A 27,907-nucleotide genomic window follows, 5' to 3' on the forward strand; every position below is an offset into this window, starting at 1 on the left:
CTTGTGTATTAGCCCTGCTGTGTCAATATGTGTTAATTGGCTTAGATTGGTTACATGTGTAATCAAACTCAGAGATTGATCTAGATAGAAACATTTGGCTAGACCTTGTAGTGTAAAATGTTGTATTTTAAATGTATCTACCTAGACTAAGCATTGTCCATGTCTAACCCAGAAATCATTTTAGTTTGATCATATAGTCCTCAGACTTGTTAGCCTGATGTAGTACCTATAGGTCAGAGGAACTTATGCAAATACTTTTCTTTGGAGGCCGAAATCACTTTCTTTTAACCATCGCCATGTGATGTCTTGCACATAGCTGAGCTAAACTGACTTCTAGGGGTTATGATACCTGTGTTTTAGATTAGTCCCCTGGCAATCTCTACCAGTCGCAATGAGTCATGTTCTACACACAGGTGGCTGGTGTCACCTTAATTGGGGAGGTAGTAACACCTGGAATTGGATATTGGAATGGTATCGAACACATTAAACACGTGGTTTCCATGTGGTTGATACCATTCCATTTACTCCATTCCAGGAATTATTAAGAGCCCTCATCCCCTCACCTGTGGTTGGACATGAGCTTTCCACTTGTGTTTCTGTGATTGTACATCAATCATTACATTCTCCTTGCTCAGACGTAGGCCTACAGTCTGAGTAATAGCCAGTGATTTCAGCATTGACCACTTGCCCCAAAGCTGTTCATGAAGCAGTGTTCATTTAAATAAAGCTTATTTGTATTTTAAAATGCTTTTATACATGCTACAACTTTATTTCGAATTTTGGGTCGGTTGTAGGCTAATAGTGGAATAGTGGAGGCACGCACCGCTACTGCTTGTCAACCAGCTCACCAAGCTCGTCAAGCTTGACCAAGCTGGTCAACCAGGTAAACTGGATTTTCCAGAAAGGGCACATTTTTATTTTATCGTCAAGGAAGGACGTTATAATTTACAAACACTGATCTCAAATATCAGATTTTATGGCGTTACAGTAGTTATGTGCTCATTCCACACTGGGGGCAGTATACTTCTGCAGAACTATGCAGAAATGTATTCCCACACCCTCTCTTTGCGCTCCATCGAAAACACTTTTCGTTAAGTTTTTATCCAATCACACACACGTTTACTGATACAACTCCTCAAAGTCGCTTGGGCACGACAAAACATTATATTCGATGATTGGTCAACGGCTATCTTGTGGAGAAGTGACGCAATTTTCTTGGCCACATCCGAAGTCAAAGGGAGGGTAAATTTTAATGGCAGTCACTGGCGCTGTAAAATAAATTAAGTACGGAATCTGGGAAGAATTCATGACAATTTCGGTTATCAATGTAGCTCTTTAAACGCGTTTTTTTCCTGGTACATCTGCGTCGTATTTGTAAACGGTTGCTATCGTTGTTTCACGAAGTTAAGGCTTGTTTTGTGCGATTACAGTACGCCGGAGTCAGACTAGGCCCAGCCGGGTGCAGAAGAAGCGGTCCCACTGAGTTGAGAGAGGTGTGTTTTCGGTGTTTTAAAGCGCATTTCGGACCATATCTTGTTTTAATATGTAACTAGGTACCTAATTTTGAGAGATGCATTTCGACACCTTTTTGTTACAGAAAATAACATATTTAACGTTGCATTTGCTGGCTAGCAAACGTTAACGCGTTAGACATGTAAACATAGCTAGCTACAGTTAGCAGTAACGTTAGCTAACTACTATACATGGCTAATGCTGGTTTTTAGTAGATGTCCGGCCTTTTTCTTACATTGTCCCAGTCAGCCGTGTCATGAGTTGAGCGTTACTAGTTGGCCAATGAGCTGGCTACGCAACATCGCGCCGATGTGTAACTAGTTAGCTGGTTAACTAGCTGTTAACGTTACTAGTGCTGAAAATATCATAGATTGAGATCAGTGTTGAAAGGAAACGTTAACTAACGAGAGCTGGATAGCTATCTAGCCGAATTAACTAACATTGCTTGAGCTTAGTCGGCTAATTAGATGCTGTATGTAGCTACTGTGGTTTTAGTGAATCCAACATTGCAATGACCCCCAACACACCTAATTTATTAGCAACGTAGTCTCGAACCTCAACGGCAGAGCTAAAGCTGATAGCTAGTCGTTTGATTTAATCAGCTACTACATTATAAACTATTCAGGGAAAAACAACATCCAATCTATTTTGCAGGTAGGCCTTCACACCACCCACCAGCTTTGCATGAGATAAATATTGTTCTAGTTAACTAAATGTATTGTTTTCTCGTGTTACACCCACAGAGAATATGTAACATACATCAACATGACATCCAGATTTGGTAAAACCTACAGCCGTAAGGGAGGGGAGGCCAACTCCAAATTTGATGAGGTCTTCTCCAACAAGAAGGCCACACTGAGCACCAAATGGGGAGAAACCACTTACAAGGCCCAGCTGGGCTCCAAGCGGCCCCTTCAAAAGCCTGAGGTAGTCGAGTTACTCAAGAGGCCCCGCATTGAGGATGACGACAGCTCAGAGGATCCTTTTGGTTTTGACAGCGGCGATGAGTCCAATCCTGTCACCTCCCACAGTGTGCCCCAGTCTGAACCAGCTGAAGCTGAGGCCAGTAATACGCCACCTGCTACATCCACAGTCCCAGTGGATAACAGTAGGAACACAGCTACAGGTAAGAACTGGATGCAAGAAAACTGACTTACTGTTGGCTTTAAACATGTTGGACATGTTTTCATGTGAGGAGGCACTCAAAAGTCTAGCTTGAGCCTGTGTCTGTCTTAAAGTGCTAGTGTTTTGCAGCACCAACCACCTTCAGTAGAGCTGATGTGTGCGCTATGTGTCTGGTGGGAACATGTTTCCACAGGTGCTTGTAGAATACTTGTATGTCTACAGTAGCTAAAGAACACCATGCATGTCTCTTGTATTTCATTTTTTGTTGCGTTTTTATTATGTAAGGACAACTGCTTCACATGATCCTTGTGATATTGCTTATGATGAGAGCGGTGGTGTGTGGATATTTCTGGAGCAGATAAAGTGAAGGGCTCCCTTGTGAGCTTGTTACACTCTGCTAGCAGCTTCTGTGTCAGCTTATCTCGTCTTTGTCTCTCCCTGATAGCTCTAAAGAGAGATCAGGCTTTACTGTAACACTATCGTCTCAGCAGGTCTGTACCCATTTCATTTAGAATTCCTGATTTAGAAATGATACAAACCAAACAATCCGTGTTGAACAAAGTCTGAAACTGTATTTTACAATATAATGCTTGTGTAGAATGTATAATGCTTCCTTCTGTTAACTTGCTCTTTCATCTGCTTTGTGCTCACAGGCAAGCAAACATTGTCTAATGAGGGTGCAGAAAAGAGTAGCCAGTCCTTGTACAGAAGTAAATCGGACAGTAACCAGAAGCCTATTGCTCAGTCCTCTGTTACAAAGACTGTGCCCAAGGACCCCTATGTGGAATGGAGCTTAATAGGGACCCAGAGGTCTTCTACCTCTAGTATGGACCCTCTCCAGGAAAAAGACTCAGCTGAGGCACCAGGGTTTAGCGGAGACTCACAGTTCTCTTCTTCCCAGGATGGGCTCTCAGCTGGGATGAAAAGTGCTCAACAGGAGGCCCCGGCCGAGCCTGTTGTTGACAACCTTCCCCCCTCCCCGTTCCTCCTCAGGCCCTGCAACACTAGGAAATACATCCGTCCCAAACCCAACAAGGCCTCTGACGTTCCAGATTCTTCTGCTGCTTGCGACGTCAAACTGCCTGTAGCCGCCAGCGTTCCGGCTGCACTGAAGTCCAACAGTGTGTCCGCTGCCAGCGGTAGTGGCGGTGCTAATGCTAGCACGACGGTGGCCAAACCTGCTGGCAGGGGTCGGGTACGGGACTACACGGTGCTGCATCCATCCTGCCTGTCGGTGTGTAACGTCACCATCCAGGACTCCATAGAGCGCAGCATGGACGAGCTCATCACCAGCACACCCCCTACTGACCTGGGGGAGGTGGGACGGCTGAGGAAGAAGGCAGACGTACCTCCAGCCAAACCCAACAGGTAAACTACTCCACTGGCTGTGGTCCAGAGAGTACACTCTATCTCCTCCCTCCCACTGGTCCTTCATGACATGCTTGGTACTACTTGCTTGATATTGTACAAATGTACACTACCGTTCAAAAGTTTAGGGTCACTTAGAAATGTCCATATTTTTTAAAGAAAATAATTGGATTTTTTCTCCATTAAAATAACATCAAATTGGTCAGAAATACAATGTAGACATTAATGTTGTAAATTACTATTGTAACTGAAAACGGCAGATTTCTTAAAAAAAAAAATGGAATACTACGTAGGCATATACAGAGGCCCATTATCGGCAACCATCACTCCTGTGTTCCAATGGCATGTTGTGTTAACTAATCTAAGTCTAACATTTTGAAAGGCTAATTGATCATTAGAAAACCCTTTTGCAATTATGTTAGCATAGCTGAAAATGGTTGTGCTGATTTAAAGAAGCAATAAAACTGCCCTTTAGACTAGTTGAGTATCTGGAGCATCAGCATTTGCAGGTTCAATTACAGGCTCAAAATGACCAGAAACAAATAACTTTTTTCTGAAACTCGTCAGTCTATTCTTGTTCTGAGAAATGAAGGCTATTCCATGCGAGAAATTTGCCTAGAAACTAAAGATCCCGTACAACGCTGTGTACTACTCCCTTCACAGACCAGTGCAAACTGGCTCTAACAAGAATAGGGGGAGTGGGAGGCCCTGGTGCACAACAGAGCAAGAGGACAAGTATATTAGTGTCTAGTTTGAGAAACAGATGCCTCACAAGTCATCAACTGGCAGCTTCATTAAATAGTGCCCGTAAAACTCCAGTCTCAACGTCAACAGTGAAGAGGCGACTTCAGGATGCTGGCCTTCTAAGCAGAGTTCCTCTGGTCAGTGTCTGTTCTTTTTCCCATCTTAATCTTTTATTGGGCAGTCTGAGATGTGGCTTTTTCTTTGCAACTCTGCCTAGAAGGCCAGCATCCCGGAGTCGCCTTCTTTAAATTGGCACAACAGCATTCAGCTGTGCTAAAATAATTGCGAAAGGGTTTTCTAATGATTAATTAGCCTTTCAAAATGATAAACTTGGATTAGCAAACACAACGTGCCATTGGAACACAGGAGTGATGGTTGCTGATAATGGTCCTCTGTACGCCTATGTAGATATTCCATTAAAAATCAGCCGTTTCCAGCTACAATAGTCATTTACAACATTAACAATGTCTACACTGTATTACTGATCAATTTGATGTTATTCTAATGGACAAAAAAATGTGCTTTTCTTTCAAGAACCAGGGCATTTAAGTGACCCCAAACTTTTGAACGGTGGTATACATTTACCGTTGAGCACGTAATGTCTCTTATACCCACTTACTTTAGTTTGCCCCTATAATTGTTTTCTATATGTGGTTTACCAAATTGTTCTACTACATTGAGACCCAATTTAAGCACCTCTTTGCTTTTAGAAGACATTTGAATCTTTCGACTATGTTTTCATGTGTTCCATGTCAGCTGCTGATTTGAAATTAAATGATTCTCCTCTTGTAACATCAGGTTCCGCACCACCCAGAGTAAATCCAAGAAGGAGACCAAGCTGGAATTTTTCGGCTTTGAGGACAAGGGTGACCAGGAGGGGGAGGATGGTGCGGAACCCACGGCCGGTGGCAGCAGCTACAAGATCAAGTACTTTGGCTTTGACGACCTCAGCGAGAGTGACAGTGACGAAGAGGATGGCACCCATGTCAAAGTGAAGAGGAAGGCCAAGAAGGCTGCAGCAGTGGCGGTAGCAGCCATGGCTGTTAGTGTGGATAGCCCTCAGCCCAGCGACTCTCAGGACAGCCAGAGCAGCAGCAATACAGGTGATATATACTGTTTTTTTTTGTCTATAGGTAAAAAAGGCTTTAGCCTCTCTCACCTGTTTTTCATACAGCTACAGTGCCTTGTGAAAGTATTCGGCCCCCTTGAACTTTGCGACCTTTTGCCACATTTCAGGCTTCAAACATAAAGATATAAAACTGTATTTTTTTGTGAAGAATCAACAACAAGTGGGACACAATCATGAAGTGGAACGAAATTTTTGGATATTTCAAACTTTATTAACAAATCAAAAACTGAAAAATTGGGCGTGCAAAATTATTCAGCCCCCAGGATAGATAATAAACAGTAGTAGCAGCAGCGTATGTGAGTTAAAAGTTTGTGCAATGCAGATAGTTCAATGCAGATAGTTAACCAATAGCTACCCGGACTAATAATTTAGCAGGCTTGTGGGTAGAAGATGTTCAGGATCTTTTTGGTTCCAGACTTGTTGCATTGGCCCCACCTGCCATGCGGTAGCAGAGAGCACAGTCTATAACTTTGGTGGCTGGAGTCTTTGACAATGTTTAGGGCCTTCCTCTGACACCGCCTGGGTATAGAGGTCCTGGATGACAGGGAGCTCAGCCCCATTGATGTACTGGGCCATACGCACTACCCTTTGTAGTGCCTTGCTGTCGGATGCCAGACAGTTACCATACCAAGTGGTGATGCAGCAAGTCAAGATGCTATCAATGGTGCAGCTTTAGAACCTCTTGAGTATCTGTGTGCCCATGCCAAATCTTTTCAGCCTCCTGGCGGTGAAGAGGCATTATCGTGCCCTCTTCACGACTGTTGTTGTTTGTGTGTGTGTGTGAACAATGATAGTTTGTTAGGCTCATGCTTTGCTTACTGTCAGTTTGCCTTCACCATGTAACTGGATTTCTATTGTAGATGTATTTCTATCATGTTGATTCCACTGTTAACCTCATTGTGCTGCTCCCCCACTCAGATATTCTGGAGTTTTCTGATGACTCTAACCTTGGTGGGTCTGAAGAGCAGAAGGGTCATTCAGGAAAACAAGGGGACACATCCAAGGAAATTGGCAGGAAGATCTTCAGTGGACCAAAAAAGGTGAGGGAGGAGGGATGCACATTTCTGTCCATTTTGCTGCCAGCTAACCTAACCTCGTTAACTGGTCAACAAACAGTTCCGTTTCTTCCCAACAGTAAAATTAGGCGACCCACAGAAAATAGCCTGCTATGCATGCATGCATGCATACAAGGAACAGATAATAGCAAGCCTATCGTCTTAGTCAAAAGGCTATAGCCTATTATTGAACACGCAACTCTTGTAATGAAACCGCTAATAAAGCGGCATTAAATATTTGCCAAAATGCAATTAGCTGGAAAACACATTTCTAAACAGTGCAGCTAATGCGAGCGTTAAACTTAGGAAGATGGAGAATCCAATAGCAACCACTCGGATGGGTCGCTAATATGACTAGGATAGTGCTTCTGGACTAATGAAAGAAAGTTGATATGAAAACCAATAGAACAGGAGAGAAATGATGTCTTTATTAAAATAATAATAATTGCCTCCACATTTCTCTAGTTGGATTTCGCTAGGCTACTTTGAAGCAAGGTAAGAAAGACATGCCTCATTATTTGAAGTAAAATTAACTATTTAGGTTTCCAACAATTGGGACGACAGGGTAGCCTAGTGGTTAGAGCGTTGGACTAGTAACCGAAAGGTTGTAAGATCGAATCCCCGAGCTGACAAGGTACAAATCTGTCATTCTGCCCCTGAACAGGCAGTTAGCCCACTATTCCTAGGCCATCATTGAAAATAAGAATTTGTTCTTAACTGACTTGCCAAGTAAAATAAAGGTAAAATAACAAATAAATAAATAAAAATAAATACTGCCTCAAGCTCAAGTTGCAAAGTGGTGGGTGACTCGCTGATAGTCTGCCTGCTGTTGATTATAGCCTATGCACTCGAATGAGAGGTGCGCTTGAATTACGTTGAGAAATAAATATAGCTGTAATTGTGGCCATCTGTTTGAAACACTATTCTGCATTTAGAATTGTTGGTATTGACACATTGCGCAATGACTGGTGCTTATAAAATAATGTTTTACTCCTGTGGCAGCTTTTTAAGGAGGTGCTGTCTGACAGGTGCTGTTCCTCTCCTCAAACTAGGCTCTGTATGCTGTGCGCGTGTGACAACTAAGATACTTAGCGACTAATGAAAATACACACGCACCAATTTAATACACATCATTATGCAAGTTAACCTATAGACCGATAACCTGTCAAATGCATCTTCGGCGGCTAATCGATTTAACGGTTAACCATTCAGATCCCTATGAGGAAGTTAGGAAGTCTGTTTCTGTGTGTGGATTGTATATGTGTGTGTGAGTGAGATGGAGATTGTGTATGGAAAGAGTTTTGTTTGTGTGTGTAGCTGTGCTCATGAGAACACTGATACGAGCAATAATTGCTGTCACTATGGGGACGATATGTTCAATATGTTTCGAGCACTCAAGGGTGAGTGAGCAGCCAGAGAACATTCTCTTTTGAAGGCATAATTGTGCTGGAATCAATGACAGGATCACGTCTGCTTTGCTTCACTGGATATATAAAAGTGTTTTTTTGCCAGGCAGAATAATGGGACGGGCCTAATTACATGACTCTTCAGAAACGTCACAAGAACCTCTCTCCTCCACTCAAACATTTTACCAAATCAAGTGGAAAGTTGCACCATTTTCATAATTGACATGCCTAGATTGACCATGAAAATGAGTGATTAAGCCAGTTAAGAGGACCAACAGATTTGTTTTAATTCCAATAATAAGTACTAACTGCACCAGCCACAGTAGCTGAGTCAATTCAGCAACAGTTCCTCAACAGTACTCTGCACTGTAAGAATTTCACTGTACCGTTTACACCTGCTGTATCTATCCAGTGCATGTTAAATCAAATGTTATTTGTCGTATGCGCCGAATATAACAGGTGTAGGCCTTTACAGCGAAATGTCTACTTACAAGTCCTTAACCAACGCTGCAGTTTTAAGAAAACATGCAGAAAAGAAGAAACAGTTACAAATCATTAAAGAGCAACAGTAAAATAACAATAGCGAGGCTATATACAAGGGGTACCGGTACAGAGTCAATGTGCGGGGACACCGGTTAGTCGAGGTAATATGTACACTACTGTACAAAAGTCTGGGGTCACTTCGAAATGTCCTTGTTTTTGAAAGAAAAGCACGTATTCGTTTTGGTCCATTTTAAAATAACATCAAATTGATCAGATAGTGGAGACATTGTATCTGAATGTGGCTGATATATTTAAAAAATAATATCTACATAGGCGTACAGAGGCCCATTATCAGCAACCATCACTCCTGTGTTCCAATGGTATGTTTTGTTTGATAATCCAAGTTTATAATTTTAAAAGTCTAATTGATCATTTGAAAAGCCTTTTGCAATTATGTTAGCACAGCTGAAAACTGGTTTAAAGAAGCAATAAAACTGCCCTTCTTTAGACTAGTTGAGTATCTGGAGCATCAGCATTTGCAAGTTCGATTACAGGCTCAAAATTACCAGAAACAAATAACTTTTTTCTGAAACTCGTCAGTCTATTCTTGTTCTGAGAAATCAAGGCTATTCCATGCGAGAAACTGCCAAGAAACTAAAGATCTGGTACTACTCCCTTCACAGAACAGAGCAAACTGGCTCTAACCAGAATAGAAAGAGGAGTGGGAGGACCCGGTGCACAACTGAGCAAGAGGACCAGTATATTAGTGTCTAGTTTGAGAAACCGATGCCTCACAAGTCATCGACTGGCAGCTTCATTAAATAGTACCCTCAAAACATCCGTCTCAACGTCAACAATAAAGAGCATACTTCGGGATGCTGGCCTTCTAGGCAGAGTTCCTCTGTCCAGTGTCTGTTCTTTTGCCCATCTTAATCTTTTATTTTTGTTGGCCAGTCTGAGATATGGCTTTTTCTTGCAACTCTGCCTAGAAGGCCAGCATCCCGGAGTCGCCTCTTCACTGTTGACGTTGAGACTGGTGTTTTGCAGGTTCTATTTAATGAAGCTTCCAGTTGAGGACTTGTGAGGTGTCTGTTTCTCAAACTAGACATTCTAATCAAGCCATTAATTTGATGTTCTGTAGTTTTGGGCTGTAAACTCAGACACAGACCTCAATCCCTCTATACTTCTCCCCCTCTGCGGGAGTGAGAGAGATCTCTGTAGAACTGTGATCCACAGTAACATGATCCTCACAGGCCAGTCATGACAGCAGTGTGATGGCGATTGCATCGTCTGTGTACTTATTGGGGCCTATCAGTTCTCTCCAGAAATGTTCGGTCGGGTTCAAGTCCAGGCTCTGACTGGGCCACACAAGGACATTCAGAGACTTGTCCCCAAAGCCACTCCTGCGTTGTCTTGGCTATGTGCTTGGAGTCGTTGTCCTGTTGGAAGGAGAACCTTCGCCCGATTGTGAGGTCCTGAGTGCTCTGGAGCAGGTTTTCATCAAGGATCTCTCTGTACGCCGTTCATCTTTCCCGCAATCCTGATTAGTCTGCCAGTCTCTGCCACTGAAAAACATGCCCACAGCATGATGCTGCCACTAACTTTCTTCGCCGTAGGGATGGTGCCAGGTCTCCCCCAGACGTGACACTTGACATTCAGGCCAAATAGTTCCTTCTTGGTTTCATCAGACCAGAGAATCTTGTTTCTCATGGTCAGAGTCTTTAGGTGCCTTTGGCAAACTCCAAGCAGGCTGACGTGCATTTTACTGAGGAGTGGCTTCTGCCTGGCCACTCTACCATAAAGGCCTGATTGGTGGAGTGCTGCAGAGGTTGTCCTTCTGGAATGTTCACTCATCCCCACAGAGGAACTCTGAAGCTCTGTCAGAGGTACATCTCGTTCTTGGTCACCTCCTTGAAGGTCACCTCCAAGGCCCCCCCCCCGATTACTCAGTTTGGTCGGGCGGCCAGCTGTAGGCAGAGTCTTGGTGGTTCCAACCTTCCATTTAAGAATGATGGAGGTCACTGTTCTTGGGAACCTTCAATGCTTCTGTCATTTTCTGGTTCCCTAACCCAGATCTGTGCCTCGGCACAATCCTGTCTCGGAGCTCTACGGACAATTCCTTCAACCTTATGGCTTGGTTTTTGCTCTGACTTGCGCTGTCAACTGTGTGACCTTATTTAGACAGGTCTGTGCCTTTCCAAATCATGTCCAATCAATTGAATTTACCACAGGTTTGTCATTATGGGGTATTGTTTGTAGATTGCTGAGGATTTTTTTGTAATATATAGATATTTATTTCTTTATATTAATTAATTATTAAGGCTGTAACGTAACAAAGTGAAAAGTCAAGGGGTCTGAGTAATTTACCAAGACATTAGTTATTCTATCAACAATTAGGTAATAATTTTTTTCCGCTGCCATTTGTCACATGATCTATTTCACAGAAGACAAATTATCCACCCATATCTAGCGTATTTTGTTTTGTCGACATTTGAAAGGATTAGACATTTGCTCTTTCCATCAGCTCCGTCATTCTATTTTTTGGTCTGACATACTTTACTCACATACTTGTTTTGATGGAACATGCAAAAATATAAACCGCTCATTGTAGCTCTGCCACAAAAATGTAAAAGGCAATTACTCAAAAGAGAAAGGAATTAATTAGGTTGTCTGCCGCCAATCAAAAACCATGCATGGCTTAAAATTACTAGTGTGAATCATAAAATATATCAGTTTCACTTCAGGTTGAGAGGTTTGACAACATACAGCTTAAAATTCAAGACAGTTGGAACAGATTTCATGTCACAATATGAACTGATACAAAACATTTGACGCATCAATCCATTCTTTTCAATTTAAACTAAAATTCCCGCTACACACAAATAATGTGCAATGTATGGGGCATTGAACAGTCAGCTCTGTGAAAAGACTGCAATGAAGAAACAGAATCAATAGATCATCTCTTTTTGTACTGTCTTTCGGTAGCTCGCATTTGCAGTCAGGTCTAGCAGTGGTTGTTAATGTCTGTGTTCAGATGAACCTACAAACAGTACTGTTAGATCTGAAAAACCAGTCTATTCATGGAAAATATGATTATACTCTTAGGTAAAATATTTATTTGTTGGGCAATATCTGTAGACAAGGTACAAATAGTGTTTCAAGACCCTTGTGACATCACAGTAAAACAAGATGTAGCACAATTGTGATAGGGAAATAAGGATTAGTCTGTGGACATGAGGGGATTGGTTGATTTGCCGATTCACTTGGAGTCCAGAACAAATAGGAGTACTTTACACTGCGTGTACAAAACATTACGAACACCTGCTCTTTCTATGACATACTGACCAGGTGCAACTCAATATTAGGAGGGTTCTTAATATTTTATAGTTTGTGTGTGTGTGTGAGATATATATCACACACACGGTATCAGTCAAAAGTTTCCCTTGCCCTCACCACCACCTTCCCTTGCCCTCACCACCACCACCCACCCATGGTTGGAGAACCTGATGGAAACAGTACCTGTCAACACATTTTGGACACACCTACTCATTCAAGGATTTTTCTTTATTTGGACTATTTTCTAGAATAATAATGAATACATAAACTATGAAACATATTTTGATTTGTTACTACATGATTCCATGTGTTATTTCATAGTTGTGATGTCTTCACTATTATTTTACAATGTAGAAAATTGTAAAAAATAAAGAAACCCTTGAATGAGTAGGTGTGTCCAAAATATGTTGACGGGTACTGTTTCAATCAGGTTCTCCAACCATGGGTGGGTGGTGGTGGTGGTGAGGGCAAGGGGGGGAAATTGAATCAGAAATGATGCAAGTAATGTTTTTTTGATACCAATCGGTTTGCTGGTTTCATAGCTAAAAAGAAAACCACATGGTTTGTGTTAATCACAACACCTCTCAATATAGGCAAGTCATATTCAGGACATGCACTAGACCAGGTTTTCCCAAACTTGGCCCTGAGGCCCACCTGGGTCCATGTTTTTTTTATTTGCTCGAGCACTACAAAGCTGATTCAAAGAATCACAGCTTGATAATGAGTTGGTTATTTGAATCAGCTGTGTAGTGCGAGGGCAAAATCCAAAACGTGCACCAAGGGGGGGCCCCAGGACAGAGTTTGTTAAACCCTGCACTAGACGACTTCAAAAATGGATAGTTTTCCATTAGAATGCAGTGTCTGAACATACCCATTTTTTTTAGGTAGACCTATTTGGTATCATTAACATAAAGCATGTCTGATGTTTGTATTCCTTCCATCACAAACTCACCACTTTTATAGCAGATCTAATGTTTTTTTTCTCCAAATGGATAGAATTTTTATTAAAGTGAGCTTCCTGAGTCGTGGAGATGATAGGATAATAGTATAAGATGAACTTCAATGTCCCCAAGGTGCAATTTAGGGGATTAATGTATTTATTTTGGAAGTCTGTTTTGGTCAAAGTGAAAAGAAGTAACCGTTTTTGTCCAGGAGTCTTCAGAAAGCAACTTGATGAAACGAGCCACGTAGCTTCATAAGTCTAGACGTTATGAAGTTGTTTATTATACAATTCTCCGCTATTAGCTCCTATAGTATTGTGATGAGGCTAATAATAAGTCAGATTTATCTAGTACCTACTGTTCCCAAAACTGAGGAAGTCTAGGTTTGTTTTGCTAGTTCATCATGAATCCTTTCTACTACTACTGAAAGCTGTACTGTATTCATTCCCAGTGCTACTGTACTTACCCTGTTCCTGTGGTTGTGTGTTGTGCAGTCCCCTGCTAAAGCTGTGTACAATGCTCGCCACTGGAACCAGCCTGAGCCTGAGGAGATTCCCCTGCCACCCCTTGCCTGCGCGCACACTGCTCCGGTGAGAACTACTCTATGACACTGCCAGGGCTCTGCCTTACACTGGTCACACACAGATTCACGCACGCACACCATGTATTGCATTTGCGATCTCGAGTAAGCCGATAACAATGCGTTGTCCTAGAAATAATGCATTGCCCAAATAGCAGCCTCACCTACTTGAGATTTCAGAGGGGGAAATTATAAATCCATATTAGCTGTGTTCTGCTTAGTCAAGACTTTGAAAATGTCCCAATAGGAGACATTTTAGATTGTCCAAGGGCACCTGGAACTAGATTTTGTTTGTCTCGAACTTTGCTTTTGATTTATTCCCCTCTCCAGGCCAGCATGTCGAGCGGAAGTAACAAGGACACCAATTCTCACAAAGACGACGGTCTGTTCAAAGCGCCTCCCCCACCGCCCAAAGTCATCAAGTCTGTGACCATCCCCACTCAGCCTTACCAGGACATCGTCACAGCTCTCAAATGCAGGAAGGAACACAAGGAGGTGAGCCAGGCATGCTGGGTGACGCTTCACTCCCTCGACAGTCGGCATGATCTTTGCACTGTTAACATCACCCGACCACTTATCTGCCATTTTCACAATTTGCGTTTGCGTGCTTGTATGGATTATTTTTTTTCTCTCCCGCAGGCCACTCTGTCGTTATTCATTCCAAACACAGTTTAGACTGTTGATGTCCATTTAGAGCGCCGTGTAAAGCTTGTCTTTGTTAATTTTAAACACAGTATGGGCAGGAGCGTTCCTGAGGAGCATGCTGTTTCATTAAGGCCTAGCCACAACTAGCAGATTTGTCTTTGTGCTCTTGACCAGACTGTTGGTTGCACATCCCCCTTACCAAGAGGAACTGAACCGACTCGATCTCGTTGGGCAGTGTCTTCGCCTTAGAAAACCTCTGGTGGCCTGCGTACACACACATAGTTATTGATAAGGGAGTATTATCCCAGTCAGCTAATGGAACTAATCGAGTGGAGCCGCTTTACATGCTGTGAAAATGTTATCTTTTTTTTTTCTTTGGACAGACACATGCACACAGACACTTGCATTAGATAACAATTTTAAATCATGGTTATTTTGCTCAATGTTCAGTGCCATTTTCTTGTGTAAATGTCAGTCATTATCTCTTCCCCCTTGTAGCTGTACACAGTTGTGCATAATGTGAAGCACTTCAACGATGTGGTAGAGTTTGGTGAAAACCAGGAGTTCACTGATGACTTTGAGTACCTGGAGACAGGCCTGAAGAGCAGCCAGCCACTCAACACACGATGCCTTAGGTAAGATAAACCCACTCAACATTGTCCACCTTGGCAAAAAGAGCTCTTATTTAACATTTCCATATTCACACACACAGAGAGTGCCTTCGGAAAGAATTCCGACCCCTTGACTTTTTCCTAATGTTATTGTGTTACAGCCTTATTCTAAAATGCATTGAGGAATTTTCTTCATTTAGTCTATGCACAATATCCCGTAATGACAAAATGAAAACAGGTTTTTAGATTATTTTTTTTTGCAAATGTATTAAAAATAAAAAGCAGTATTCAGTTCCTCAGACCCTATGCTAAGAGACTTGAAATTGAGCTACGGTGCATCCTGTTTCCAATGATCATCCTTGATGTTTATACAACTTTTATTGGAGTCTACCTGTAGTACATTCAATTGATTGGACATGATTTGGAAAGGCACCTGTCAATATAAGGTCCCACAGTTGACAGTGCATGTCAGAGCTAAAACCAATCCATGAGGTTGAAGGAATTGTCCATAGAGATCCAAGACAGGATTTTGTCAAGGCACAGACCTGGGGAAGGTTACCAAAACATTTCTGCAGCAATGAAGATCCCCAAGAACACCGTGGCCTCCATTCTTAAATGGAAGAAGTTCGGAAGACACTAACTCGAGCTGGCTGCCCAGCCAAACTGCGCAATCGTGGGAGAAGGGTCTTGGTAAGGGAGGTGACCACGAACCCGAACCCAACAACCCTAAGCACACAGCCAAGACGATGCAGGAGTGGTTTCAGGACAAGTGTATGAATGTACTTCAGTGGCCCAGACTTAAACCTGATCAAACATCTCTGGAGCTACCTGAACATAGCTGTGCTGCATTGCTCCCCATCCAACCTGACCGAGCTTGAGAGGATCTGTGGAGCAGAATGGGAGATATTTCCCAAATAAAGGCGTGCCAAGCATACCCAAGAAGAATCACGGCTGTAGTCGCTGCCAAAGGTACTTCAACAAAGTCCTGACTAAAGGTTCTGAATACTTATGTAAATGTGAAGTCAGAAGTTTACATACACTTAGTTTGTAGTCATTAACTAGTTTTTCAACCACTCCACAAATTTGTTGTTCATAAACTATAATTTTGGCAAGTCGTTTAGGACACCTACTTTGTGCATGACACAAGTATTTTTTCCAACAATTGTTTACAGACAGACTTATTTCACTTATAATTCACTATATCACAATTCCAGTGGGTCAGAAGATTACATACATTAAGTTGACTGTGCCTTTTTAAAAATATGTCAATTAGCTTCTAAAGTCATGATATCTGAGTCAATTGGAGGTGTACTTGTAGATGTATTTCAAGGCCTAACTTCAAACTCAGCACCTCTTTGCTTGACATTATGGGAAATTAAAAGAAATCAGCCAAGACTTCCGAAAAACAAATTGTAGACCTCCAAGTCTGGTTCATCCTTGGGAGCAATTTCCAAACGCCTGAAGGTACCACGTTCATCTGTACAAACAATAGCAAGTATAAACACCATGGGACCACGCAGCCGTCATACCGCTCAGGAGGAGACACGTTCTGTCTCCTAGAGATGAATGTACTTTTGTGCGAAAAGTGCAAATCAATCCCAGAACAATAGCAAAGGCCCTTGTGAAGATGCTGGAGGAAACAGGTATAAAAGTATCTATGTCCGCAGTAAAACGAGTCCTACATCGACACAACCTGAAAAGCTCAGCAAGGAAGAAGCCACTGCTCCAAAACCGCCAATAAAAAGCCAGACTACGTTTTGCAACTGCACATGGGGACTAAGATCGTACTTTTTAGAGAAATGTCCTCTGGTCTGATGAAACAAAAGTAGAACTGTTTGGCCATAATGATATTCGTTATGTTTGAAGGATAAAGGGGTAGGCTTGCAAGTCGAAGAACACCACCTCAACTGTGAAACACGCAGGTGGCAGCATCATGTTGTGGGGGTGCTTTGCTGCAGTAGGGACTGGTGCACTTTACAAAATAGATGGCATGAGGAGGAAAAATATATTTATCTCAAGACATCTGTCAGGAAGTGAAAGCTTGGTCTCAAATGTGTCTTCCAAATAGGCAATGACCCCAAGCATACTTCCAAAGTTGTGGCAAAATGGCTGAAGGACAACACAGTCAAGGTATTGGAATGGCCATCACAAAGCCCTGACCTCAATCCTATAGAAAATTCCTGGGCAGAACTGAAATGGCGTGTGCGAGCAAGGAGGCCTACAAACCTGACTCAGTTACACCAGCTCTGTCAGGAGGAATCCGCCAAAATTCACCCAACGTATTGTGGGAAGCTTGTAGATGGCTACATGAAACGTTTGACCCAAGTTAAACAATTTAAAGGCAATGCTGCCAAGTACTAATTGAGTGTATGTAAACTTCTAACCCACTGGGAATGTGATGAAAGAGATAAAAAAACTGAATTATATCCTTCTGTCTCCTATTATTCCGCCATTTCACATTCTTAAAATAAAGTGGTGATCCTAACTGACGTAAGTCAGGGAATTTTTACTAGGAGTAAATGTCAGGAATTGTGAAACATTTAAACTCAGTTTATGTAAACTTCCGAATTCAACTGTATATGTGATATTTTTAAACCAGTTTTTGCTTTGTCATTATGGTGTATTGTGTGTAGATTGAGGGGGGGGGGTGCGATTTTAGTACATTTTAGAATAAGGCTGTAATGTAACAAAATGCGGAAAAGGTCAAGTGGTCTGAATACCTTCCAAAGGCACTGAGTGCTCAATCCAAGAGGACAACATGGAGCGATTTTATATATATATATATATATATGAATATTTTTACTTGTCCACTTAATCCTTTTATGTGCTCTTCTCCTCTGAACTTCGTCAAACACTCTCCCCCTCTCTTGCGCCTCTCTCTAGTATAATCAGTTTAGCCGCAAGGTGTGCAATGCCCAGTTTCCGGATGCACCTACGGGCCAGAGGGAAGGTGGCTCAGGTCTTCAAGATGTTGAATGATGCCCCGCTGCATCCGGTAGGAATCTGACGTCTACAACCACAATTGACTCAAACTGTAGTAACTGACCCAAACTAATGGTAACAAAACCAGTGTGTTTCAATAAATCTACCTCTGCTTATTTGTTGCTATGACCTATTTGTCCTGTAGACACTTCACATTTTGCTATTGAACCTGAATTTGAATAAACAAGGGCAATATTTAAGGTCTTCCCCTGCAACCAACTGCTTTTGAACTGATTGTTGCCGCTCTCCCTTCACTCTTCTCCAGAACCTGGCCCTGTGTACTGCCTCTCTGATGTACATCCTAAGCAGAGACAGGTTAAACATGGACCTGGACCGGGCCAGTCTGGAGCTGATGATCAGACTGTTGGAGCTGGAGCACGACCACTCGGGCCACCAACAGGACCAGCTCACTGCCAAGGAGATGACCAAGGTCAAGGAGAAAATCCGCAAGCTATGTGAGACGGTTCACAACAAGCACCTGGACTTGGAGAACATCACGGTACGCGGGGTCAATCAGAATAATGTCTTTGTATTGATGATGGTGAGTTGGATTTCTATAGCACTTCGTTTGTTTTGCAGTCGTGTCACCTGGCCATGGAGACCCTGTTGTCTCTGACCTCGAAGAGGGCCGGGGACTGGTTCAAAGAGGAGCTGCGCTTACTGGGAGGCCTGGACCACATTGTAGATAAAGGTGTGTGTGTGTGTGTTGTAACAGTTTTGACTTGAGTTTATTTTTTGTTAAGGCTGCCAGGTAGGTTATGATATGTTTGATTTGTCCTTTTTACTTTGAGTTGGTCTCATCTGGCAGTGAAGTCTACAGCAATACAAAGGACTCATGTAAAAGTCAGTACTGGGAAATACACTTTTCATATACTGTTAAACATTGAAATAACTGCAACTATTTGAATATTTTGCATTTGTTGTATTTATTTGATCATTAATGTTGAATAATACAAGTCACTACTTAATAATAATAGTAATAATATGTTCACTTAAGATGCAACTTATGAGACTTCCTATCTAGGACATCTTACTTTGTTAGAACATAGTCATTGGCATACATGTGAATTATTGTCTTCTGCAGTGAAAGAATGTGTTCAGAACCTGAGCCAAGAGGAAGACAAGGAGAAGCTGGTGTCATCGCTATGGGGGGCAGAGAGGTGTCTAAGAGTACTGGACAGTGTAAGTACAACATCAAGGAGTGTTGGCAGGCTCAGAGGTTTGAAATCCATTCATTGAATACAAGAGGGGGAAGTACATTGACTCTGCACTCTCTGCTTCATCTAACCAGCTTTGATTTGACAATTGAAAAGGCATTTCAACATCAGTCTAGTGTGTCTTTCTGTCCTTCCATTGCAGGTGACTGTCCAGAACCCAGAGAACCAGGGCTACCTGATCGCCTACAAGGACTCTCAGCTCATAGTGTCCTCTGCCAGGTGAGACTGAAACGCATGCTAATCTTTTGACACCCACGCTCGCTTGCTCCATCGCTCGCTCGCTCCATCTTGCATTCTCTCTATCGCTCGCGCCATCTCGCTTTCTCTCTCTTGCTTCATTTCTCTCTCTTGCTTCATGTCTCTCAGAGGTTTGCGGTACTGTGAGGACATGATTCAGCGCTACAGCCGGGAGGTGAACAGCTCTCTGTGTTCGTCAGGCACGGCGCTGCCCCACTGCAGCTTCAGCAACGTGGGCAAGGCCGTTGAGGACTGCATGAGGGCAGTCATAGGGGTGCTACTCAATCTCACCCACGACAATGGTAATATCACTGCATCAACATGACCTCTACATCGAGCAACATTGTAGCTAGCGCAATGCGTTCCCAATCCTAGTGCCTTGTTTCTCTGCTCCTCGTCTCTTTTGATCGCATCCCAGCTGTGCTAGAGTCTTCATAACACACCCCAGCTAGCTGCAGGGTGGCGGCAGAGAGGTAACTCTGGACTGTACTGTGTTTTTTTTTAGAGTGGGGAAGCACTAAGACTGGAGAGCAGGACCGGCTCATCATCACAGCACTCAACTGTGTCCTACGGGTCCCACGCTACATACCTCAGGAACAACGCTTTGACATCAGAGTCCTGGTGAGAGGCGCTGTGTGTGTTGTAGGCCTGCATGGAAATGATTACACAAATCCAGTTACTTGTACCCATCTTTGAAACATGTGGTTCCTGTGTACCCACTTCATTGAAGTGCCACTTAATGAATGCCTAGGTAGTAATTAAAACCGACGCGTCAATGTAGTAATTGCAGGTTGTTTGTGCTCAATGTTTTATTATGGGTCTCAATGAAATGTATGTCCTTGAGCCTTTTTAACAGCATCACTCCTCTCCTCCTGTCTGTGTGTGTGCACGCTGGTACAGGGCTTGGGTCTGCTGATTAACCTGGTGGAGTACAGTGCCAGAAACCGCCACTGTCTGGTGGACATGGAGTTCACCAGTTCAACCAGCCCTGAAGGCATCCAGGGAGAGGCAGGGGGAGAAGAGACCCAGACCCCTGAAGGCATCCAGGGAGAGGCAGGGGGAGAAGAGACCCAGACCCCTGAAGGCATCCAGGGAGAGGCAGGGGGAGAAGAGACCCAGAGCCCTGAAGGCATCCAGGGAGAGGCAGGGGGAGAAGAGACCCAGAGCCCTGAAGGCATACAGGGAGAGGCAGGGGGAGAAGAGACCCAGACCCCTGAAGGCATCCAGGGAGAGGCAGGGGGAGAAGAGACCCAGAGCCCTGAAGGCATCCAGGGAGAGGCAGGGGGAGAAGAGACCCAGACCCCTGAAGGCATCCAGGGAGAGGCAGGGGGAGAAGAGACCCAGACCCCTGAAGGCATCCAGGGAGAGGCAGGGGGAGAAGAGACCCAGAGCCCTGAAGGCATCCAGGGAGAGGCAGGGGGAGAAGAGACCCAGACCCCTGAACAATTCCTAGCTTCCACAGATCCAGCTACAGCAGCCCTTACAGAGGGTGAGGCTGAAAAGAAGACCAAGGGCTCCTCTTCAAGTGCCCTGGCTGCTCTGGTGCAGGTAATAGTTCTGTTATTACCACTTCAGAATCATTTTGAAGGGAATTTGTAGCAAGAAGATCGAAAAACACAGGTAATTGAGTTACTCTTGTGCATTTGTCTGCGTCTTCCACAAGTACATAGAGTAGTCCCCGGCTGAATTCCTTTTTGCCGAATGAGCTCTTTTGTTGTCCTCTGGTACATTCTAATGCCTTGATTTCCATCAGAAATACACAGCGACATTATTGACTTTACCTCCCAGATTGGAAAATGTGTCGTGAATTGTCGAAAGGCAATACCTTTTACAATTTAAATGACTGAAAATGTATGAATTACATGTGTTAGTTATTTTGGATATCGTCTAGGCCTATATGATCAGGAATATTTAGTAAAGAGTTATATCGTTCTGATTTTACTTAGCCTAAATTCATTTCAATAGATCATTAGGTAGGGCCCTATAAAATCTGTTTTATTTGTTGCCTGATCCCGTTTAGTTTTGTCAAATTGTTTTTTTCCTGGTTCCCAAATGTTCTATATTTTGTCAGGTTTTTGCTCTCCGATCACTTATCTTTTATTTATTTTTTATAGATCATCCAATTTAGTTGGTTTTCTAAGTCCACAACAATGCTTAAGCCATATGAGACCACTTCTGAGGTCTGGGAAAAATCTGAGATGTAGATTTTTGACTGTCAAAATCATCGCTAACGGCTACACAAAGTGGTAGACGTGTGCGCACACACACACACACCGATGGGGGCATTCTCGTTGGTTTTTAGAAAGTTGCAGGAAATGGGATTCAGGCATGCATTCTGTTCATGTCGTATGATTATCTCGGGAAAATAATGCCTTTTCAATACATTTAGTTTATTCCCTACTAAGGTCAATACATTTTTGAATGTTGTTGAATTCTGTTTTAATGCCTGGATTTCATGAGGGCCCTCATGTGATCATATTTGGACCAGAATGAGGCTCTCCTCTACCTATTGTTCCTGCAGTGATGATTCACCATCTTCATTGAATGTTGTTATAATTTATCTGCAGATAATCTCCAAAAAGCCTAGGCACATCAGGAGCCTGTGCAAAGTAGTGAACCAAATTAACGTCTCTCTCGCCGACGCGATCGTTAGGCCAGACTGACCGACTACACGAGTCACTCACTTTTAGCATCACTGTCTGGTAAAACCCGACCTCCTAGGATATCCTTTGGTTTACTTGCCCCAATGCGATAACGTGGACATATAACTACTTTGCACGATTTAACAATGGTAAAGGGATATAGGAGATCGACTTTTTTCAGTCTGTTGGACACCTTTTTATAAACTAGTCAACACTTGCTGTTCAGTTGTCAAAGCACAGTAAATAGACTGTGAAACACTCTAAAGGAAATGAATGAATGTGCCAGAAAACAATAATTAGGCCGTCGTGGATTTCAACTAATTGTTACCACATGCAGATTCACGAGCATCATGTTCTCTTCCTCTGTAAAAAAAAATTTGACGGCAACCAACCACAAGCACACACATTGTACTGGGAGGCAGAATGTGTTTCCCTGTCATCGCTTGCTTTGTGACTGACAGGAGCCTGTCCTATCAATAGATTGCTAGAAAGATTCCTATTGTTCATCGTAGTTAATATGAAGTGGAATAAGTAGCCGGCTGAAAATGAGTCTGTAACCAGATGGTTAGCCGACGGCCAGAGCTAATGTCTGTCTGGCAGGAGTTTGACTGTCTTTTCCTCCGTCCACAGTTCTTCTTGGAGCGGGAGCGAGCAGCCATATTGGCTGAGGCGCAGACTGATGACCTCATCAGTGAACCCCCCAAGCCCCAGGACCAGAGCGGGGAGTGGCAGGAGACATCGGGCGAGATCCAGTGGGTCGCTGCAGAAACCAACGACGGTGAGAATGGCGAGGAAAAGGACACAAAGAAAGACGAGGAAGACGAGGAGCTGGATCTCAACAAAGGTAAAGATGTGGTTCTGTGTAAAATTAATTTTTTGTAACAGTTTCCAATAGTATCACTACTCCATGTCGAGTGTTGTTCTCCTTCACCCTCTCTCTCTGTGGTGGTGTAGCTCTGCAGCATGCTGGGAAGCACATGGAGGACAGCATTGTGGCTTCCTACACAGCTCTGCTCCTGGGTTGTCTGTGTCAGGGCAGTCAGGTAAGCTTCCGGCAAACTAGCAACAGCCATGTTCCTCATTCCTCGCATTGGGGGTGCAGGCTTTTGTTCCATCTCAGCACTAACACACCTGATTCAACTAATCAATAAAGGGCTGGATTAAGTTTGCGGATTTGAAGTACAGATGTAGGATTTTAATTTGAACCAGTTTGCTACAGCAAGAAAATAATCCTGCAGCAACAGGAAATGTGGATTATACTTGGACATTAGTGGTTGATTTGATTTTCCATTACAGAAAATGTCTTGAATTCCAAAGTGGAAATTATGAACCTCAGAAGCCTTTTTAAACCTCAAATAGCCTACAATTTTTAAATTACAGGAATGTTGTCCTGCAACAGGCTGATCAAATAAAGATCCTACATCTGTATAGGCTACTGCAAACCAGTGCCATTCTTCTGTCTTGATGGTAGGTCTCTTAGTGGCGTTTTCCTTAGAGCCTTTTGCTAATAGTGTTATCTGTGCAGTGCTAGTATTTTCCCCTTGCAAATTATCAGGAAGAGAAATTGAATCTTGTCAAAGTCTATGGCAATAATCTTGGACCGACTCTCTTCTCTGTATACATCAATGATGTCGCTCTTGCTGATGGTGAGTCTCTGATCCACCTTTACGCAGACGACACCATTCTGTATACTTCTGGCCCTTCTTTGGACACTGTTAACAACCCTCCAAGCAAGCTTCAATGCCATACAACTCTCCTTCCGTGGCCTCCAATTGCTTTTAAATACAAGTAAAACTAAAGGAATACCTAGGATAGGATAAAGTAATCCTTCTCACCCCCCCCTTAAATGATTTAGATGCACTATTGTAAAGTGGCTGTTCCACTGGATGTCATAAGGTGAATTCACCAATTTGTAAGTGGCTCTGGATAAGAGCGTCTGCCAAATGACTTAACTGTTAAATGTAAATGCATGCTCTTCAACCGATCGCTGCCTGCACCTGCCCGCCTGTCCAACATCACTACTCTGGACGTCTCTGAATTAGAATACGTGGACAACTACAAATACCTAGGTGTCTGGTTAGACTAAACTCTCCTTCAAGACCCACATCAAACATCTCCAATCCAAAGTTAAATCTAGAATTGGCTTCCTATTTCGCAACAAAGCATCCTTCACTCATGCTGCCAAACATACCCTTGTAAAACTGACCATCCTACCAATCCTCGACTTCGGTGATATCATTTACAAAATAGCCTCCAATACCCTACTAACCAAATTGGATGCAGGCTATCACACTGCCATCTGTTTTGTTACCAAAGCCCCATATACTACCCACCATTGCGACCTGTACGCTCTCGTTGGCTGGCCCTCGCTTCATACTTGTCGCCAAACCCACTGGCTCCATGTCATCTACAAGACCCTGCTAGGTAAAGTCCCCCTTATCTCAGCTCGCTGGTCACCATAGCATCACCCACCTGTAGCACGTGCTCCAGCAGGTATATCTCTCTGGTCACCCCCAAAACCAATTCTTTCTTTGGCCGCCTCTCCTTCCAGTTCTCTGCTGCCAATGACTGGAACAAACTACAACAATCTCTGAAACTGGAAACACTCATCTCCCTCACTAGCTTTAAGCACCAGCTGTCAGAGCAGCTCACAGATTACTGCACCTGTACATAGCCCACCTATAATTTAGCCCAAACTACCTCTTTCCCTACTGTATTTATCTTATTTATTTAATTTGCTCCTTTGCACCTCATTTTTATTTCTACTTTGCACATTCTTCCACTGCAAATCTACCATTCCAGTGTTTTTACTTGCTATTTTGTTTTTACTTTGCCACCATGGCCTTTTTTTTGTGCCTTTACCTCCCTTATCTCACCTCATTTGCTCACATCGTATATAGACTTGTTTATACTGTATTATTGACTGTATGTTTGTTTTACTCCATGTGTAACTCTGTGTCGTTGTATGTGTCAAACTGCTTTGCTTTATCTTGGCCAGGTTTATCTTGCCTACCTGGTTAAATAAAGGTGAAATAAAAATAATAATATATGTATATATATATACTTATTAACAAGTAAGTGAAAAGTAAAGGCAACTGCAGTGCTCTACTTTGTCCATGGTGAATAGAATAACCCTATGGTGGTCTAAGCCACTGTCTCGAGAACTCCTATACCACTGCAGCATGCGATCGAATCCGGAACACTTATTCAGCAACGCTCTCTCTTTCCCCTTTACCTCTGTCCTAGCTGATAAACAAATAACAATATGAGAGGAAGCAGAAAAAAAGAACCTGATCGCTGATTCCAGTTCATTTGCAGTTCAGTTGCATAAATGCTGCATTAGATTTCACTTGCGAGAGCTTGAGTCTGTCAAAGGCTATTAAACTATTAAACTTAATATGACACAATACAATTGCAGAATACATAAAAACAAAGTTTTGTTTTTTTTGGACTAATTTTAACTATTTATATTACTATTTCTTTTACTAATATAGGTAACATAAAAGTGTAGTTCAAAGCTTGAGTACCGTTGTAGCCCATCGATAAATGGAAATTCGTGGGAAAGCTCGTAGCCTTCTCCCCTAAACACCTCATGAGTCATTTTCTGCTCAACCTACATCGGTGCAGAGTTGACCAAGATCTGTGCAGATGCACCGAAAGGTGAGCTGAAAATAACTTGTCATTGCTTAGTTATTTCAGCTGGTTGCGTATTTTTGCGAGAGGGAAATTTTACCCCTTAATGTGTATTTGCTTCATTCTCTCTCCTCAGGTTAATGTGACAACTGTGCGGGAAAACCTTCCCAAGGGAGATTTCTCAATAATGACGGAAATGCTGAAGAAGTTCTTAAATTTCATGAACCTTACTGTAAGTAGGCAACGTCTTTTGATAATGACCGAGCGTCTCTTTCTCCTTTTACATAGGAGCACAATACAAGCTAACTTAACTTTCTCTCTAATCTCTTTTTCAGTGTGCATTTGGCACCACAGGGCATAAGTCCATCTCTCGTGTCATAGACTATCTGGACCACTGTTAGTGAACCCTTCTTTGCATTCTTGAGTGCAGATAAGGGGACATCTTTTCAGATCTGGCAACCCAACAAGGTTCCCACCAGATCTGGCAACCTTAGCAAGGTTATGTCAGATGTGGCGTCCCCAGCAGGACGGGCTGTACAGAGAATCCACCAGAGATCATCGGTGTCCCAACAGTGTCCCCGGCATTGCTTCAACATGTGTTCTCACTCTGAAGAACAAGACACACACCACACACAATGGCCTGTGATGGTTGTAGAAAAGGGAAGGGAACTGTAGAAAAGGGAAGGGAAGTTCTGATTATGACCATTTGCATAAGCTTGCGGTCAAGTTGAAATCTTCTGGAGTTTTCTTCAATGCTTGTTTAAGTTATTCTCACAAGGTCATGTAATGTAACATCATTCTACATTTAAGAAATCATCAGTTCAGGATGACTGATGTTATTTAAGTATTTGTTTTTAAATAATGGCACTTATATACTTGTTATAATTGAATTGAATAATTGTTTTACTCATTGCCCTTCCAAATTTGACTTTACAGTCAAACTGAGTTTTGTGTTTTAAATTTGCAATTGGTTGTTTTTATGATTGTGGTTATGCTGTGTGAGATGCTTCAAGTCTCTACAGTTCCTTACCTTTTACATGTTCCACCTAACACATCACTTGAAGTGGCTGGATATAATAACTGCTGTTTGTACGGTTTTCATTACACTCCCAGAAACCCTGGTAAACCGGACTAACATTAATAATAACCAAACCTCGGCCAACTGGCATAATCCTCATTGAACATTGTTTGCCCATACTGTGGGTCTCAGTGGTGGTTAGTGGCACTTTAAATGAAGAAGACGGTCTCATAGTAATGGTTGGAATGGCCACATGTTTGGTACCATTCCATTCACTCCATCCATTACTATGAGCCGTTCTCCCCTCACCAGCCTCCTCTGGTGGGCATTGTATCTTATCACTTCAAGTAGCGCTGATCCAGAACCAAGCCCAGGGTTCACCACCTGGTCCTGGACAGGGGGTGCAGGTTGCATCCAGCCCTGCAGTAATTATCAAAAGCCTGCACACCTAGTACCCTGCGTTGGTGATCCCTGTCCTAACTCCAACCCCCCTAGGCACCCCCAAGTCTGTGAGTACTGGATAGTAAAATGGTGACAATTCTACCTAGTTTATCGGAGGGAAAAGTGAAGTAACTACCATACTGCTTATACCTATCCTTTCCAATCTGCTTGTGGTGGTAGCCTCTGGGCAGGGCTGTAGTGTTTCTTTACTGCCCCTTGTGTCTTAAGTCATCATGTTGGACATGACCGTCCTACTCTGAGCGGTGAACCAGTACCCCTAAACCTCCTTTCAGCTACTCTTAACTAGTCCTGTGCTCCAATAAGATACTGATTGAATGACTGCCATACAGATTTGCATTTCCCTCTGATTTGTAGAGCTGCAATTGAACAGACATGTTACCTGCAAGTTGAGTTGCAAATCTAGGATATATTCATGATGACGATTCTGTTGCGAAATGTTTTTACAAACAAAAAAAGGGTTTCTATTGGACAAATTCAGTTAGGTCCGTTCCGTTTTTCTGTTTGCTTCCGTTTGGTTGTTAAAGGGTTTCTATAATGAAAGGAATTTCAGAATGTAAACACCTGTAAATAGTGGTTAGTGGATGTTAGAATGCTAGACTACTTTTCTGAAACTGATATTTTTATTTTCTACAATATTTCTGAGTTGTCATTTTGAAGTAAAAGCAAAAAAATACAAAGCCCCCTACAGGACGAAAAAAGTTTGTACCAGTATTGAGGACGTTGTCTTTGATTACATGTAAATAATTGTAACTCAAATAAAGTTACTTTCAGTACACCACTG

The 27,907-nt window shown here is 42.7% G+C and overlaps 1 protein-coding gene across 2 annotated transcripts; it reads left to right on the forward strand.

Moving 5' to 3' along the window:
- The first annotated feature begins 1,174 nt into the window (after nucleotides 1-1,174).
- Nucleotides 1,175-27,907, forward strand: LOC135511069 (wings apart-like protein homolog). Of its 2 annotated transcripts, none has more exons than XM_064932569.1 (20): nucleotides 1,175-2,166; nucleotides 2,256-2,638; nucleotides 3,291-4,005; nucleotides 5,548-5,852; nucleotides 6,797-6,918; nucleotides 13,594-13,689; nucleotides 14,010-14,174; nucleotides 14,823-14,959; nucleotides 17,819-17,930; nucleotides 18,183-18,416; nucleotides 18,497-18,608; nucleotides 19,002-19,099; nucleotides 19,277-19,353; nucleotides 19,501-19,673; nucleotides 19,877-19,992; nucleotides 20,272-20,919; nucleotides 22,644-22,857; nucleotides 22,968-23,056; nucleotides 25,783-25,878; nucleotides 25,982-27,907. In XM_064932569.1, exons 2-20 carry the CDS (start codon nucleotides 2,278-2,280, stop codon nucleotides 26,045-26,047), a joined length of 3,936 nt encoding a protein of 1,311 aa, XP_064788641.1. In that variant the 5' UTR covers nucleotides 1,175-2,166; nucleotides 2,256-2,277; the 3' UTR covers nucleotides 26,048-27,907. The 2 variants fall into 2 exon arrangements, with proteins under 2 accessions (XP_064788641.1, XP_064788640.1); XM_064932568.1 differs by having other exon boundaries at nucleotides 1,175-1,493.

Source organism: Oncorhynchus masou, chromosome 23, assembly GCF_036934945.1.
Source record: "Oncorhynchus masou masou isolate Uvic2021 chromosome 23, UVic_Omas_1.1, whole genome shotgun sequence".
Lineage (NCBI taxonomy): Eukaryota > Metazoa > Chordata > Actinopteri > Salmoniformes > Salmonidae > Oncorhynchus > Oncorhynchus masou.